This window comes from Pinus tabuliformis, chromosome 4_2, assembly GCF_031772625.1.
Source record: "Pinus tabuliformis cultivar Carrire ecotype Pingquan chromosome 4_2, CPIR1, whole genome shotgun sequence".
Taxonomy (NCBI): domain Eukaryota; kingdom Viridiplantae; phylum Streptophyta; class Pinopsida; order Pinales; family Pinaceae; genus Pinus; species Pinus tabuliformis.
Window position 1 is genome coordinate 336,720,052 of NC_142304.1, and position 17,488 is coordinate 336,737,539.

General features: G+C 39.4%; 2 protein-coding genes across 2 annotated transcripts in view; both read right to left on the minus strand.

The window, feature by feature from the left end:
• Positions 1-17,488, minus strand: part of LOC149169316 (receptor-like serine/threonine-protein kinase At1g78530) — a 193,075-nt gene that overhangs the window by 66,174 nt on the left and 109,413 nt on the right. The window contains exon 4 of the mRNA XM_089427063.1: positions 12,644-12,981. Within this exon, the coding sequence (XP_089283189.1) occupies positions 12,644-12,803 (160 nt within the window). The 5' untranslated portion in view covers positions 12,804-12,981. The remainder of the gene's footprint in view (positions 1-12,643; positions 12,982-17,488) is intronic.
• On the minus strand, positions 7,107-10,360 carry LOC149169317 (uncharacterized). Its single transcript, XM_089427062.1, has 2 exons — positions 7,484-10,360; positions 7,107-7,359 (listed from the first exon to the last, which is right to left on the minus strand). The coding sequence occupies exons 1-2, from the start codon at positions 9,686-9,688 to the stop codon at positions 7,165-7,167; spliced, it is 2,400 nt and encodes a 799-aa protein (XP_089283188.1). The 5' UTR covers positions 9,689-10,360; the 3' UTR covers positions 7,107-7,164.

Sequence of the window (17,488 nt, forward strand, 5' to 3'; positions counted from 1 at the left end):
CCAGCAAGAAGATTCCCAACGCAAAGCTACACAGTCTAGTTTCCAATACAGGAGGGAAGTGTGAGTTGTTGGAAGTGAGCAAAGAGATTTCCCTTAGGGAGATCGGGACTCAAAGGGAGTCTAGCTTCAAAGGGAGCAGCCCTATGGAAGCTAACGCTTCAAGATCTGGGGAGATCGGACTCATTATTGCAATTGTTGTAGCAACAGTGCAGAGATAGTACTAACGCAGTAGCAATAGCAATATTAGTATATCAGAGTTCAGATTTGCGCGAAGTTGGGCAGGGTCCATCGAGGTAAGCATCGGATGGTGTTTTCTCATGGATCATTACCCTTGCTACAGGGGCCCACAACATTCCGTAGCATGAGGATCAGAGAAAGTTGATGCAGTCAGATTCTAGAGTGACAATTGAAGACTAGTTGCAGTGAAGTGCTAAGGAGTGCAGAGCAGTGTTGACAGCAGAGCAAGAGGCTCAGTGGCAGAGTCAGCAACAATGCAGATTCCTCGATGGAAAGTGCAGAGGCTAGTAGCAGCCAAATGCCCAGGAGACAAATGCAACACAGAGACAATTGATTCAGTATTTTGGATACTTGTCAGTTGCAGTAGCAGCAACAACAGTTGAGAGGGATTTGTAGAGCAGATGAGAAGTTGGCAGCAGTATAGCAGTGTCAACAATAGCAACAGTTGAGAGGGAGTTGTAGAGAAGATGCAGAGTTGGCAGCAGCATAGCACTGTCAACAGCAACACAGATGCAGCATCAAATTTGCGCAGTGGTTCGTGGGCAATGGCAAGCAGTCACAGTGGCCCGACATCAACAGCGTATAGAGGATGATGCAGAGACAAGGTGTTGTAGCAATACAACACTAGAACACCTTCCTCGCTAAGAGCAAGTGTTAGTTTTTGTAGCATCAAATGGTGTTCTAGTCTCAACAATTGTCAGAGAAGCTAAGAAACACTAGGACTCCAAACCCATAAAAGGTTTTAGGAAAATCCACCTAGAATTGCCTTAATTAAGTTAATTAATCAGTAATTAATTTTTCCCCAAGTCTAACTTGTTAAAATTGGCAACTAGGTCCAAACTCCATGTGGGTCATCTTATTCATGGCTGATAATATTTTTATTAGATTCCTTTCGTCGAGAGGTGTAGGATTGATCTAAAGACCATCCAATTCCGATAAGTATTTATGGAGATATGAATTTATTTTGATTATGGAATAATTATCAAGTCGACCAGCAACTCATGTAGGCTCAGAAGCCCAACAAACGCATCTATTCATAATCAACATTTTTATATAAATACAGGAAGTCTTTTCCCCATTTGGACACAAATCTCATCACATCTCTCTCTCTCTCCTGTGCAGAAAAGAGGCTCTTCTCCTACTGCGCAGAAAGGGACTCTTCTCTCACACGTGTGGAAGGAAGGACACAGAATTTAGGGCTGCAACTGTAGATCGGAAGTTTGACCAGCGTTGACCATCAGACTCTCTCTCATAACTGTGTTGTAGGTGGAACTGACTCTCCTCAGAAGGCCGCATTTTTTGGTGAAGGAATCAAGCCAATCCGACAATCGGTTTGCAAGATATTGTCTTCCCTAGTTTAGGGCTGATCTAGGGTTTGTCGCTGCTGATGTAAATCAGATTTATGTACTATTTCTCTCTGCTCAATTATTGAAGATAAAAGAAGATTTGATCAAAGGGTTTCCCCATATTGGGGTTTGTCCCTGGCTAGCCGCCACATCTTGTGTCTCTTGTCTTGGCTTGTTTTCTGTCGATCGTTTAATGTTCTATCTGCACTTTACTTACTGTACATGTGATTGCTAATCTATGGATAATAATAATAAAAAGAAGTAAACTGCTCTAAGCATAGAACATACCATAACTTAACATAACTTAAGGAAAATGATTAATTAACAACAATTAATTGAGGAAGGTGATGTCTCTCTAGAAACTCACATGGATCAACTAAGAAATGATCTCAGCCATTGATTAAGTTTTAATCTTGGTTGTTGGAGTCCCAACTAGAGATTATAAGAAGTCAATGGGTAGATGGAGAAAGACACTTGAGATCAATTTCTTTGGGTAGTTCGACTTTCTCGAGAGCAGCAACATTCTGCGGAAAGAGTTCGAGCCAGAGAGGGGACACAAAGACAGAGAGGCACAGACAGTGAGTCCAGAGGAAGTCCTCCAGTTCCAAAGAGTCAACTACAGGGGGGCCAAGTTTCCTCAGTGAGGCTGCACAGTGCTGGCGCAGAAGCTTCAGAGGCAAAGTTCGATTTGGCCAATCAGAGGGTCGATTCAGTTTCTAGAGACTAGGAGAATTTCTAGAGAGGTTTGGTGAGTCATTCTCAAAGGTTGAGTTGGGCAGACGACTTGATCAGTTGCAATTTCTAGGCAAAGCGTACCAATGCTTGCGTAGGAGTGACACGGAGGCTAACACAGGGGTTTCATAGAGCCCAGTATTTGTCAGTTTTGGATCTAGATTAGTGCCAAGTGAGACAAGATTTGTCTCAATAATTTTTTGTGTCCAGTTTCTTTTGTAAAGGATTCCCAGTTTTGGCATCCAATTGTACTCAAAATTTCTCACTGCTGCTTAACAATAAAAACCCTCAGTTGTTGCACCAGTTTTCTCACATTGGGTTTTTCCGGGGACTTTTGTCCAAAAACTAACGGTGTTATAATTTTTGTGTGTGTGCCAATATTTTCTCAGTTTCCAATCTATTTCCCAAAGTATTTATTTTGGTGAAAATTATAGTTGTGAATTATTCATTGTTTGTCATAGCTAATAAACTGATAATTAATTTACAGTTAGAAGAATAATTTCTAGTTGTTGCAATAGTTGAAAATTTCACATTGCACAATTGTATGTTGGATTCAAGGGCTTCCAAAAATATCATGCCAGTAAAAGTCATTGATTTGGGGTAGCATCGGATATGCTCTAACCACGAAAATTGGTGGAAAGGCTAAGGCACATGAGATATCCAATACCCAGAAAGGGTTTGGGCAGATTCTAAACAGTTTGGGAGATATTAAAATAATTAATATTTTTAATGGAATCCCTATGTCTAAACTTAGGGAAAATAAAATATTAATGTGTATTAATATAAAACTTTGTTAGAATGGTCCAAAAGTCATGGATCGAGCCAGATCTAATCTTAGCCGTTGATTAGGGACTTAATCTCGGCCTTTGACATATCAACGAAAAAAGTATAAGAGGAGGGTTGAAGGTCACTTGGAGAACACACTGAGGGAGACCAGTCAGTTCAATTTCTCAGAGCAGGGTTAGCTGAGAAATTGAACCAGTGGTCTGGTGAGCAGTCAAGAGGCAGCAAGTACGAAGTAGAGAGGCGAGATCAGCGCAAAGGCAGGAGAGGCAGACAGAGGGCTTTTCAAGCAGACGCAGAGGCAGTAGAAGACTGCGCAGTCACTTGCTGGGCCTGCGTGAGTGACACGGAGAGGCCCGGGGCTGACGCAGAGGCTTTGAGAGCCATGCAAAGGTCAATCGAGTTGATGTTGGGATTGGGAGAAGTGCTGGAGAATTATTTCTCTCTGTGGGTAAGCCAGTTTGGCACCTTGTTGTACAGAAGAATTGTTGAATAATAAAATCCTCCCTTGCTACACCGGTTTTCCCACATTGGGTTTTTCGGGGACTGTTGTCCAAAATATCTGTGTCAATATGTTAATGCTTGTGCATATGTTTGTTTCTGAATTATGGTGTGATATTTGCAGCAGTATTTTATTTTAATGTTTATTTAAGTAATTTCATAAATAACATATTGTGGGATAAGTAGGAAAAATAAATCGGTTGCTGCAATGATAGAATTTTCACATGGTATCAGAGCAAGTAATCAAAGACAAAAAGAGAAAATCAGCTATGGGTCGAGACCATGATGCAGAGGCATCCACGTCAGGAGACTCACGCAAACTTTCAGAAGATTGCACAAGAGAAAGAGATTTCAATTTCTCTATGTTGGTTTCCAGGCTGGAAGAAGAAGTAGCATGTATGACTAGTGCTGCATCATCAAAGGTATGGTATATAGAAAGTGGAGCTTCGTGGCATCTGAAGGGAATCAGGGAGTGTTTCTCAAAATATCAAGAAGAGAAGATGAACTTTCAGATCACCATGGGGAATAAGGCAAAGTGTACTCTAGTAGGGAAGGGTACCATAGTTTTTCAAACAGAATTGGGAGAACGGTTTCGTGCTACAAATGTACTGCATGTACCGCGATTGGGGATGAACTACTTTCTATGTCGCAACTACAAGGCAAGGGCTATGACGTCTACTTCATCAAGGAGAAGGTATACGTCAAACACCCGAGCTGGAAAAAGAAAGTGCAGATCGGGATCAAAAGTAATCGGTTGTATAGATTGCAACTAGAATCACCAATGGCACTAATAGGAAGTCATGGAGACAAGGCCTTGAACAAACTATGGCACAGAAGAATAGGTCACTTGCACCATGGAGCTCTGAGAATTCTCAGGAGCACAGTAACAAGAGTTCCGGATCTAAGTACGGAACGAGATGATGTATGCAGGGGATGTGTTTTAAGAAAGTATGCCAAAGCAACATTTCCTAGGAGCAAACACAGGGCCAAGAGTGTATTAAGATTGATACACTCTGATATCTATGGACCTATGTCTATCAAAGCTCTCAATGGTGCCGAGTATTTCCTTACCTTCATTAATGACCACTCAAGGAAAACTTGGATTTATTTTCTGAAAACTGGGGATGAGGTTTTCTGTCGATTCAAGGAGTTCAAGGCTCTAGTGAAGAATTTGACTGGGAAGAAAATAAAAGTTTTGCGCTCAGATAATGGTGGAGAATATGTCGATAAGGACTTCACCGATTTTTGTACTAAGGAGGGCATCAGAAGAGAGTGGACAGCTCCATATAATCCAAAGCAAAATGGGGTAGCAGAAAGAAAGAACAAGACTATTGTAGAAGCAGCTACGGCCATGATGTATGATCAGGATATGCCAAAATTCTTGTGGGCAGAGCATGCAACACAACAGTCTATGTTCAGAACAGGACTCCTCATCGGGCAATGGGCAAGATTACTCCAAAGAAAGTCTTCACAAGGAAGACACCTGAAGTTAGTCATTTCAGGATATTTGGGAGTCTAGCATATTGCCGCATACCCGAAGAAAAGAGGAAGAAGCTGGATCAGACTGCGGAAAAGGGATATCTGGTAGGATATAGCGAGAACGCTAAGGCATACAGAATCTATCTTCTAGGGAGCAGGAAGGTAGTAGTACAACGAGATGTAAAGTTCATGGAGGATAGGGCTTTCAGAAGATCTCGCGAGATGCCTTCCGAGGAGCAGTCAAAAGAGGAGCCGTTGGTTAAGCCTCTTCAACCAACAGAAGTAAAGAATTCTTCCTCAGGACAGGAAGATTCTCAGGATGAGGAGGAGGAGCGAACAGAAGCACCTGTTGGCAGAGGAAGAACTAGCAGGGAACTTCGTCAAATTTTGCGAGATGCAGAGGACTTCATCGATGCGCCAAGAAACAATAAGAGGGAGCGAAAACAGCCAGATAGATATCAGGCATTAGTAGCTCAGGATGGAGAGCCTGCCAGTTTCAAGGAGGTAGCTCAACATCAAGTTTGGCTAGATGCGATGGTAGAGGAATACAACTCCATAATGGTAAATGATGTCTGGGAGGTGGTGCCAAGACCTCAAGACAGATCAGTGGTAGGTTCAAGATGGATCTACAAGATCAAATATGCTGCAGAGGGCAGTGTTGAGAAATACATGGCCAGGTTTGTGACTAAGGGGTATGCTCAAAAGGAAGGGGTTGACTATGAGGAGACCTTCGCCCCGGTAGCCAGGGATACATCTATTAGGACCGTGATATCTCTTGTAGCCTAGATGGGATGGGAGATCCATCAGATGGATGTCAAAACGACGTTTCTGAACGGGGTAATAGAAGAGGAGGTATACATTGAACAAACAGAGGTATTTGAAACTCATGAGAAGAAGTCTCATGTATGCAAATTGAATAAATCCGTGTATGGGCTAAAACAGGCACCAAGAGCATGGTATGGTCGAATAGATGGCTACTTGCAGAAAATGGGGTTTGTCAAAAGTGACGCGGATCCGTATCTCTACTATCTGGCTGTAGAGAACGAGCCGCTAATCTTAGTATTGTATGTGGATGATCTCTTTCTCACAGGATCCAGACTCATTGGCGACTACAAGAAGAATCTAGCCACAGAATTCGATTAGAAGGATTTGGGACAAATGCACTACTTCCTAGGGTTGGAAGTTTGGCAACAAAAGGGAGAAATCTTCCTTGGGCAAGGCAAGTATGCTACAGAAATCCTGAAAAGATTCAGGATGGAGGACTATAGACCTATGGCTATGCCAATGATCACCAACTGGAAGAAGATTGATGCATCAGAATACAAGGATGTCGATCCCACCCTATACAGGTAGCTCATAGGGTCCCTGATGTATTTGGTCAATACCAGGCCAGACATTTACTACTCTATCACCACCCTCAGTTAGTTCATGGTGGAACCGAAGAGGGCGCACTGGGCAGCAGCCAAACATGTTCTCAGGGTTTTACAGAGAACAGTCGAGTATGGACTCTTGTACACCAAGAGCAATGTTGCACGAAGCGGGAGCGAAGCGGAAGCGCGAAGCGGAAGCGCGAAGCGCGGAAGCGTCATTTTCCAAAAATCTAGGGAGCGAAGCGTCCGCGGAAGCGTCTGCTATATATATATATATTTTTATATATTTTTTTGCATTTATACTCAAAACAAACATCCCAAATACCAAATTAATTGTAGAAGACATGAAAACATGCATATTTTTGCATAAATCAAGATAGATATGGCATCCATGATTCCATTGTAGTTACTAGTATGTACAACAATCATCTATATTCTAGCTATTACAAACATACATCAAATTTTTAAGCATATTATAAAACATAAAACATTTAAGCATATTATAAAACATAAAACATAGAGCATATTATGATTTATCTAGCAAGTGAGCAACTGTCAACATTTGTCATGTCCAAAATTCAAATAATAATGTTTACAAAATATGTCACTTGGTCACCGCCAAGCCAAAAAGGTTCAAAATTCAAATTCACAAGTCTACAAGTCTAATGAGTAATCTATAGACTATGACAAAAAGAAGTAGATTGTGAATATATCTACTAATCTCTCCTCCTTCCACCACGAATAGAACGTGATGGCGTGCCTCCACGTGGTGGCAATGAAGAAGATGGTCCCTGTGTAAGTCGTGGCACTGGAACTGATGAAGAAGAACCCCCTGCTGTTGGTGTTGAACCATGGAACCTAGGACCAGATGGGGGTGGGGGTGGTGGCATATCAACACGGTCATCATCATCCTAGAATCGCTCAAAAAATTCATGCAAAAAAAAAAAAACACTAGTTAACAAAAAAATTAAAAACATGAATTAGAGAAATGCTTTATAAGGGAAAATTGGAAAATTCATACCACAATGGACATACCTGGATAAGAGCATCCTCTAATTGCTCTAGTTGCAACACTCCATCCTCCAAATTGGGCTCCTCTGGATGCTTGTCCCAAGTCAACAAGTCTTTATTAGACTTTGCATCTTCACAGTAATGGGACAACAATCGCAAGTTGTAATGAACATAAACCAAGCTCTCTGCCCGATCTAAACTCAACCTGTTCCTTTTAACACTGTGGATGAAAGAATAAGAGCTCCAACACCTCTCTGCAGAAGAAGTGTTTACCACCTGTGATAGCACCCGCAATGCCAAACTCTGTAGAAGTGGAGTAGGCCCTCCATGCATGTTCCACCACTCAAGAGCAGAAAAATGCTCTCGATCTTCAATTGAATGCATGCTCCCAAATGGACCAGTGTTGAGCGTATAGTTGCTCACCTGTCTCCGTACCAATGCAGCCTCCTCATTATCAGGGATTAATCTACTCAATGCAGCCATATATTTTTCGTGAACCTCTTTATCTTGGTGTGGTTTTTTCCTGCTTCCCCCCCCAGGTGCTGGTTTTGAAAGCCATGATGGATGATAGTACCTAGGTGTCAAAACATATGCTAATGCATGCAATGGAACATTTAGCATATCCCATCGCTTTTCCACCTCTTCACGAATATAATTGTACAAGGTGGTATCTCTAGGCTCAACAATGTCTTTAATCTGCCCCAACATGCTATCCATTTGCTCATACACCTCCCCAATTACTGGTCGATCTGAATCTGCAAACTTGATCATGTAATAAATTGGTTTGGTGAATTGCAAAACATATTTAACCTGTGACCAAAAGTAAGTCTCAAGAACAGTGTCCTTGACTACATTAGCAGTAGCACCATCTGTACACTGGTTAATTTCATCCCATGTTTCAGCACACACCAGATTAGTTAAAGCTTGTCTCACCTTCACTAGCCGCCTAAAGGTGAGGTAATAACTAGCAAATCTTGTCTTTGCAATTTTAAGCAATTGCAACTTGGAGTAAGTGCCATAGAAGTAGTTTACCCTTGTATGCCCTGTGATGAATTTAATGAGCTGCTTCCCTTTCCTGTAAACCTCAGCAATCCACCCACATTCTTTGTGTTTCACAATATCATGCATCAAAAGGTTCAATGTGTGAACCAGGCACCCAGACCAAAAGATGTGTGGATGAGTACGCTCAATAATTTTTCCTGCTGCCTTACAATTTGCTGCATTATCTGTGATCACTTGAACCACATTATTCGGACCAACATCTTTGATTGATTTCAATAGGAGATCTGCAATGTTTTGTGCAGTTGCACTGATGGAGGAGGAGTCATGACATGCAATAAATACTGCACCCTTAGAAGAAACACCAAGAACATTTATCAAATGTTGGTTTCTAATATTTGTCCACCCATCTGATACAATGGATACCCCATAATCCACCCACTCATGTGTAAAACGTGTCACAGCTCTTTGAACCTTAGCTTTTTCTCTTTCTAATAACACTGTTCTAGCTTTCTCATAGTTGGGGGCCTTGTATCCTTTTGGGGCTTCATTGATGGCCTTTACCATGTCATGCCAATAGGGAGAGCGAAGCACATTGAATGGTACACCGCAAGCACAAAGAAAACGGACTACCTTTCCATCCACATCATCCCTCCCAGTAACATTAAGGAAATCCCCTATTGTTTTTCTACCTCCAGAGGTTGCAGAAGTACCATAAGGAGATGGGCAACTACCAAATTTAGAGGTTGCACTTGATTCTGAATGAGTTTTTTGTTTCTTGTTTTTTTGTTGTGCAGCCATCTCTATTTTGATGTATTTTTGTCTTTGTTCACTTGAAATTTTTGGGCAAATGGCTACCCCCACAGAACCCTTTTTTTCATCACTCTCTAGCACCCCACAAAAATGCCTCCTCAGACGGGTATATGAACCCGTATATGGTTTTCCTCCATGACAATCATGAGGGCACATCCATTTGTAAGATCCACCACCCTTTCCCCCTTCAAGTTTGGTCACATAGTTCCACAAGGGATTTGATGTACCTTTCCCATCTTGTGCTTCAGTGTCCTCTTCAAGTTCATCCCCTTCCTCTTCAAACCCTTCCTCCTCATCATACATTGGGTCACTACTATTAGGACCAAGTTCATCCCCTTCCTCTTCCCCTCTATTCCTCACCCTTGCCATCATTAAAACCAAGAGTGGAATGATACATAGAAGCCAAAAGAACACCATCTTGGAATATGGATATAGGTGGTGGACAACCTGTAAATAAAGGAGCAAGTAGAAACAATGGGAAAGAGTAGGAGAGGGAGGAGAAAAATACAATTTTTTTTTCAAAAAAACAAGGGAGTTTGGGGTTTGAACTTACCTCTTTAGCTCTTGTAGATGAAGTCCTCCAAGCTCTTGCTCCAAGCTCCTCCTCCTTCTCCTAGCTCCTCCTTCTTCACTCCTCCAAGCTCTCCTCTCTTCTCCTCTCCTTTCCTCTCTTCTCTTCTCCTCTCCTCTCTTCTCTTCTCCAACTCTCATAAACTCAAAGTGAGAAAATGAGAAGAGAATGGGGGCTTTATTCTTTTCTAAAGTCACCCTAGACTCACCCTAAACTAACCTAACCCACCCCCTCATGCTAGTTAAGTCACATATTAAAACAAATTTAAAAAAAATAAATTAAAAAAAAGGAGGCCGCGGGGTTGCTTCCGGAATCGCCTGGGTGGCGTGCGGGTGGCGTGCGGTTCCGGGCCGGAAGCGTGGCGCCACCCCGTGCCCGAACCGCCCTCCGATCCGCGGTTCCGGGGTGGCCGCAACCCAAAAGGCAGGAATCGCATTTAAATTCCGGAACCGCGCCACCTCCTCCTCCGAATCGCGCTTCCAAATTGGATTCCGGGACGGTTCGCTCCGATCCGCGGTTCCGGGTTTGGATCCTCCGGGGGAGAAGTGTTGGAGAATTATTTCTCTCTGTGGGTAAGCCAGTTTGGCACCCTGTTGTACAAAAGAATTGCTGAATAATAAAATCCTCCTTTGATGCACCGGTTTTCCCACATTGGGTTTTTCTGGGGAATGTTGTCCAAAATATCTGTGTCAATGTGTTAATGCTTGTGCATATGTTTGTTTCTATATTACGGTGTGATATCTGCAGCCGCATTTTATTTTAATGTTTATTTAAGTAATTTCATAAATAACTTATTGTGGAATAAGTAGGAAAAATAAATCAGTCGCTGCAGTGATAGAATTTTCACAGAAGTCATGAAGCAACTAGATCTTAGCATCTCCCAGAAGTATAAAAGTGTATGTAGTTTCAACGCCAAGCCCGTTGAAGTAGAAAGCCTCACATAAAAGATTTTAAGGTGACATTACCTATGAATCCTGACATACCATTGCTATGGATTTTGTGGTCATAGATATACTTGATATGTGGGGCATGTTATTGTCTAGGAAACGTGAAAATTTGTAAGCCCCAAATTTCTACTGTAGCAACTGATTAAGTTTCTTCTATTTGTTAAGTAACTAAACAAATTATTCACTGTGTTACGGTAAACACCGAAACTAATACACTGCAGCCTTCACCATTTAAATAAAATGCGGAAACAAGAAACTGAACAAGAAAGAAATACGCAACACATCTACACAGTTATTTTTGGACAAATGTCCCCGGAAAAACCCAGTGTGGGAAAACCGATGCAACAGTTGAAGATTTTATTATTATGCAATAGTAATTTCTTAATACAATCTCTAGATGCCCTATTGGCTATCCAATACAGAGAATATCACAAACAAAGAGATCTGTGAGATTACCTCACACTATCACTGAAAATCCTAACTAATCCATCCCTTGAATGAACAACCCCTAGCTGCCTCTGCGCAGTGTCTGCGTCAGCCCAGCGTCACACTGTCTAAGATCTGCGTCACGCTTCCCTGTTGATCTATTTTCCTCTGAGATTCAAACTTCTGCTCTCCCAGTCTCACACCCCGGCTTCTAGCTACAGAAATCGAACCCTCCAGCAAATTTCAGTTTCCCTCAAGGCTTCTGCGCTGCCTCTGTGTCAACTTACCAAATCCCCCCACCAATCCATGCCCAAAAGTGTTCGTGATAAGTAAACAAAATTACTCAACTACGCTAATGAAAATCCATACCTTCGGGGTCGGGAGGCCCACCTTCAAACATACGATCATAACAGTTGGGCAAGGGACCACATGGTTGGCTCAAGTGGCGGAGATGGTGGCACATCGAGCTATTTGGTTGCTGCAAGGGGCTACTGGCTACCGACTACCAACTGAGGACCATCTAGGAGAAAAAAATTTCCTATGGATACTACCCACAAAGTGGTGGGTAACAAGGCCCCTTTTAGAATGAGCGGTAACAAGACTTATTAATATTATTATCTTTGTTCTTTTACTTATTTGATATGGATATGAATAATATATTCATATAGTTAACTATAATAATCTAATTTTAACCTTTATTATATATATTTTTAGGTATTTCCTTGTTTTTAAGATTATTTTACTGGATAAATTATATTATCTATTAGCTTAATTTAATTTTAGCCCCTATTAATATTCTTAATTTAATATTTTAACTTTTCGTTAAGAATATGGTTAATATATAGTTATCTCCTCTTCTATTGACCATTAGTATATTAAATTTTTCCTTCTTTTAAGGGTTTTTGTTACCTTTCGAATGTTTATTTGACTTAATGTTCATTAATTTTTTACCTTTCTTGGTATCTCTCACCTATTTATCTATTCATCAGAATTCTCATCATTGTCCTAAAGATGAGCCACACTTGCTGGCTCAAAATGACGACTCAAATAACACATTGTGATGGATCCAAAAGAATCAAATCAAAGCTATTCACATCGAAGAAGCCTAAACTCAAAAGTTCCACCACTACTAAAAAATTTTATATCACTTTCTACTTTTGAGCAATCAAATCTCTTTTATATGTGTTTGTGTTGTAAAATAGTAAAACAATGAAAATATCTCAATTTTAGGTATAAGATATGAAAGAAAGCCAAAATTCAATTTGACCAAAAACTGAAGAATGGCAGTAAATGTGTAAGATGTCAATAAACAGATTGAAAGCCATTGCTAGAGGATTATAAAACAGTACATAATCATTAGTAAAATTATAAATACATGCTGCATCCTCACTGAGAAACATTGCTCATCCTACTGGAGTGCTAAAATACCTGTTTTGGTTTCTTGAGAAACGCGGTGTCTGGACCATCTCCTGTAGAGAAAATAAGCAAGAACAGTCTTCGAGATGATAAATGTGACCACACCAAGTGTAATAAACAATCCCAAAAGCTGACCTTTACTCATATTTTTCATATGATCATCCAAAACCATGTCATAGGACTTCACCTATTATCCACTGAATGAAACATGAAAACATGCTCCAAAAGGAAAATGCAGGATGGTATCAATTCTGAAAGGTCCCAATGCCCTCAAAATTTGATGTGCCCTTATACTTTCACAATAAATGGAAGGTAAGTCTTGCCATTAACCCGCTTCAAGATTGGCCACCCTGACACAAGTTGAAACCAATCACTAGTTCCAATTAGCATATTTACCCTGTAGGAAATCCCACCCCTCTGTGACAGCAGTCACTTCAGTAAAAGTATCATTGTGCAGCTAGAGAAACACAGACATTAACATGCACTATAAAGCGAGCAAGAAACAATAGTTTATGCACGAGGTAAATTGTAAACGTATTTTGATATATATGCCTATACAATAAGGGGGCAGCCATCATGTGCTGTCTTCAGTATTCTTACAGAATGCATAATATCATGTGTCAAGGCGTGGCATTCTACACTTCCAGTCACTTTTACGGGTATTGTGAAAGTCAAATTATGTAATGCTTTGCCTATTAAAAGCACCATAAAGAGTAAATGGTTAATTGAGTTCAAAGTTCAAACAAGTATTGTAAATGTGTTTTTTCTTAAGAGTATGAATGACCGTATGTGTCTTTCATTACTTTTCTGCATCCACATTTCGTGTTAACGCAGTTGACAGCCCAGTTTTGCCTACTTATGATATCAAAACTCAGGCTAAGAGCATAAAAATGAGAGTTTGATTTTGTGAAGCTCATGCAATGATTGATTGAAGCCAAGACAAACCAGTAATGATTTATTCAGCTAATAAAGCTGCGAGAGAGTTGTGCATGGAAGCTGTACACAGTTTTATTGTTGGAGATATTGCTAACATGTGCATGAATTTATTATTGAGATTTTTTGGTCATCTGCAGAAACTAACTTGTGTTTTTGCAGCCTGTGAATCCTGAGCAAGGTTTCCAAAGACGGAGTGGAGCGGGAGTGTCGGGAAAGCCATTTTCCAAAAAGCATTGAGTGGAGCATCCCAGGAATATATATATATATATATATATATATATTGTAAAATATATGAAACTAGCAATGGAAATGGTGTAGGCCAATAGGATTGTTAAATTGGAAAAAGTTGTAATTTGGGTTCATAAGCATGCCACAATTCCTAAGTGCATCGAATATTCAAATTATATCACAAAAATGAAATCTACGAAATAGTTCTCCAAGCGAAGGTCAGAAAATACTGCAAAGTTTCTAAATTTATAGTCTGACAAGAGAATGAAATTGGTTTCATATTCCAGCAAATAATATTGATATATTAAATTTTAAATTTTAGTATTTCATTTTTTTAATATATATATATATATATTAAAAGGAAAGAAAAGCAAAACTACAAGTATAATATTGAAAATGCACTTTTCAACTGCACTCATATTTTGTGAAATAAAAACCATGAATATCAGAAATACACTATTTCATTCTGCAACATCATAGAGCCATTCCTCATGGCATTGATCTTAGTACATTCATATTGTGTGAAATATAAACCATCAATATTAGCCACTATTTGAATATGCAACATCATGGAACCATTCCTAATGGCATTGATTTTAATCTATTTGCATGCTTCCATATCTGATAGGTACAACATTAGAGTGGACATTGTTTCCAACAATAAAATGGTGTTATAAGATTACTTTGTGCCTCCTAATATGGTCTGTGAGAACTTTCCACGCAGTTCCAACAACAAAATGGTGCTATAAGGTTACTTTGTGCCTCTTAATATGGTCTGTCAGAACTTTATGGTAACTTTATGGTTAAGTTCTTTCACGGGATGATACATTGGCAACTATGTAATTTGTTTTCCACAAATGGTAACTTTATGGTTAAGTTCTTTCACGGGATGATACATTGGCAACTATGTAATCATTTGTTTTCCACAATAGACTATATGGTGAGAACTTATATCTATGCACAACAAAGCCTTGATATGTTTTAATCTTTGGAAGAAATAGATCCTTCCTCTCAACGCTATATCCATTTCTTCTGTGACAAAAATTTGTTTCAATTTTATGACAATCTCCACTAGTATCTAGCAAGTGCTGGCATTAATGGTGTTAAAGTGGAATCTTCAATTATATATGCACATACACATTCAATTTTAAAATAGTGATGACATGAACATATATACATACACACATTCAATTTTAAAATAATGATGACACAATTTCTAAAATAATTTTGTAACACAATTTTTAAAACAATTTTGTTTAATTATCACAATGTTTAAGAGAGCATTACATTCTAAAAATAATAAAAGTTCAATAAATAATTTTATTAAATATCCATAACAAATATTATCAAATTAATAGATTACACATTCTATCATTTAAATTTATAAAATAATAGATTTTAATAAAAAAATGTTTCACAAAATTTTTAAAAATAATTAATTAACTAATTATCATTCATATGTCAGAATTACTCTAAATTTTATTAATATTTATATTAAATAAATTTTCAAAATGATATTTATTAAATATTTTATTATTTATAAAAATCACTTTTCCTCAGCGTCTTCCTTTGATTCTCTTCTATCAAAATGTTATCAACCAAGCGAGAAACCTAAATCTATTAAGGACATTTGAAAGATTATTAAATGTTACCCGAACCAAAACATAATATCACGGAAGCTTTTTAAATCACGGACACGAATTCACATTCAGAGTGTAATGGGATCGCAATTTTATATTTCCAACCAAATGCACTTTCAAGAAAATAAAAGTAACTGCAAGTAAAACAAAACTGAAAGCCACGCAGAAAAAGAACAGTCTGTCCCAACGCAGTCAAAAGAGCAAAACAGGAGACTATTGATGTGGAGAATGATTTGGCTGCCAAATACTGTCTATGAATGAGCTTGTGGGTCTATTGGAGAACAAGATTCACAATAGTCTGTGTGAAAATTCTACACTATAATCTTATTGCAGAAACTGTTTTTATATCTCTTAATTGTTAATTAATTAACAATTTATCTGCTACTGCAAATATCGAAATAAACACACTGCAACCTTCACAAATAAAATTCTGTGGAAAAATAAAACCCTGGAAGCAGAGAAAAGATAGAACACACACATTAAATTAACACAATTATTTTTGGAGAAGAGTACCCGGAAAAACCCAACTTGGGAAAATCGATGCAGCAACTGAGGGTTTTATTATTATGCAGTAGCAAGAAATTCTGAGTACAACTGGATACCGATATCTGGCAATACTACAGAGAAAAATACTACCAAAAATCTAGTTTGGAATTTCCTCACCCCATAGGCAAACCCTGACACAACTTGCCTTCAGAAACTTGGTGCTCTAACCCTCTGCGCAGTCTACTTGACGTAAAGCCTCTGGCTGTTCTCTAATGAAGTCGTTTTGCCCTCTGTTGGCTGGAAAAATGATTCTCCAACACTCTGGGACTCCTTCCCGACCTCTGGAACTAAAGACATCTTTCCCTCACAGCGAATCGAACTTGCCTCTAGAAGCTACTACGCAGCCCCTGCGTCAACTTCTCTGCGGCTCTTCTACCTCTATGCAAATGTACTCACTGGATCTGGAGTACTTCCTCCAGCCTCACTGTCTCTGCCCCTCACACACTGCTTCGATCTCTAGCTCTCTCCGAGAACTGATTGCTGCTACTCTGGAAATCAATCTGCCAAGAAATCGAACTGCTCATATATATTCTCCATCACCACGTCGACCTCCTCTTATAATCCTTTGTTGGAGCACAAATGGCCAAGATTTAAACTTAATCAACGGCTATGATCATCTCTGGATCGATCCGTGTGAGTTCTAGATGATTCTCGTCTTGAATTAATTAATTAATATTGATTAATTAACCATATTCCCTAAGTTTAAACTTAGGAAATATTTAAAAACTGGTTAATAACCTAATTAAGACATTTCTAGGCGGAATTTCTATAAACGATTTATGGGTTTTGGAGATCTCATGTATTCTAGCCCCTCCACCACGTGGCTAGAACACATCTGATGCTACAAAAACTTACACTCCTTCTTAGAGAGGAATGTGTTCTAGTGTTGCACTCCCTGCCACAACACCCTATATCTGCATCATCTCCTATCACGTTGTCGATGTCTGGCCATACTGCCCACCAACCACTACACAACTCTGATATACACTACATCTGTGTTGCTGCTGACACCGCCATACTGTTGCCAACACTGCATCTCCACTACAACTCCCTCTCATTTGTTGTTGTTGCAACTGCAACATCGGCAACTGAAAAGCATCCAAAATACTGAATCAACTGTGATCAGTATGATTTGTCTCCTTAGTCTCTAACTGCTACTAGCATCTGCATTGTCACTGAAGAATTTGCCCCGCTACTAACTCTGCACTGTGAAAATTCTATCACTGCAACAACTGATTTACTTTACCTACTTATTTTCCAATTAGTTATGTATGAAATTCCTTCAATAAACATTAAAATAATTTTTGTTGCAGATATCACACCATAATACAAAAACAAACACATGTACAAGAATCAACACATTGACACAGATATTTTGGACAACAATCCCCAAAAAAACCCAATGTGGGAAAATCGGTGCAGCAAGAGAGGATTTTATTATTCAGCAATTCTTCAGTACAGCAAGGTGCCAAACTGGCTTACCCAACAGAGAGAAAATTCTCCAACA

Coding starts and splice junctions, on each gene's coding strand:
- LOC149169317 (XM_089427062.1), bottom strand. CDS start 9,688: ATGGTGTTCTTTTGGCTTCTATGTATCATTCCACTCTTGGTTTTAATG. Junction 7,360..7,483: donor TAGAGGATGCTCTTATCCAG/GTATGTCCATTG, acceptor GAGCGATTCTAG/GATGATGATGACCGTGTTGA.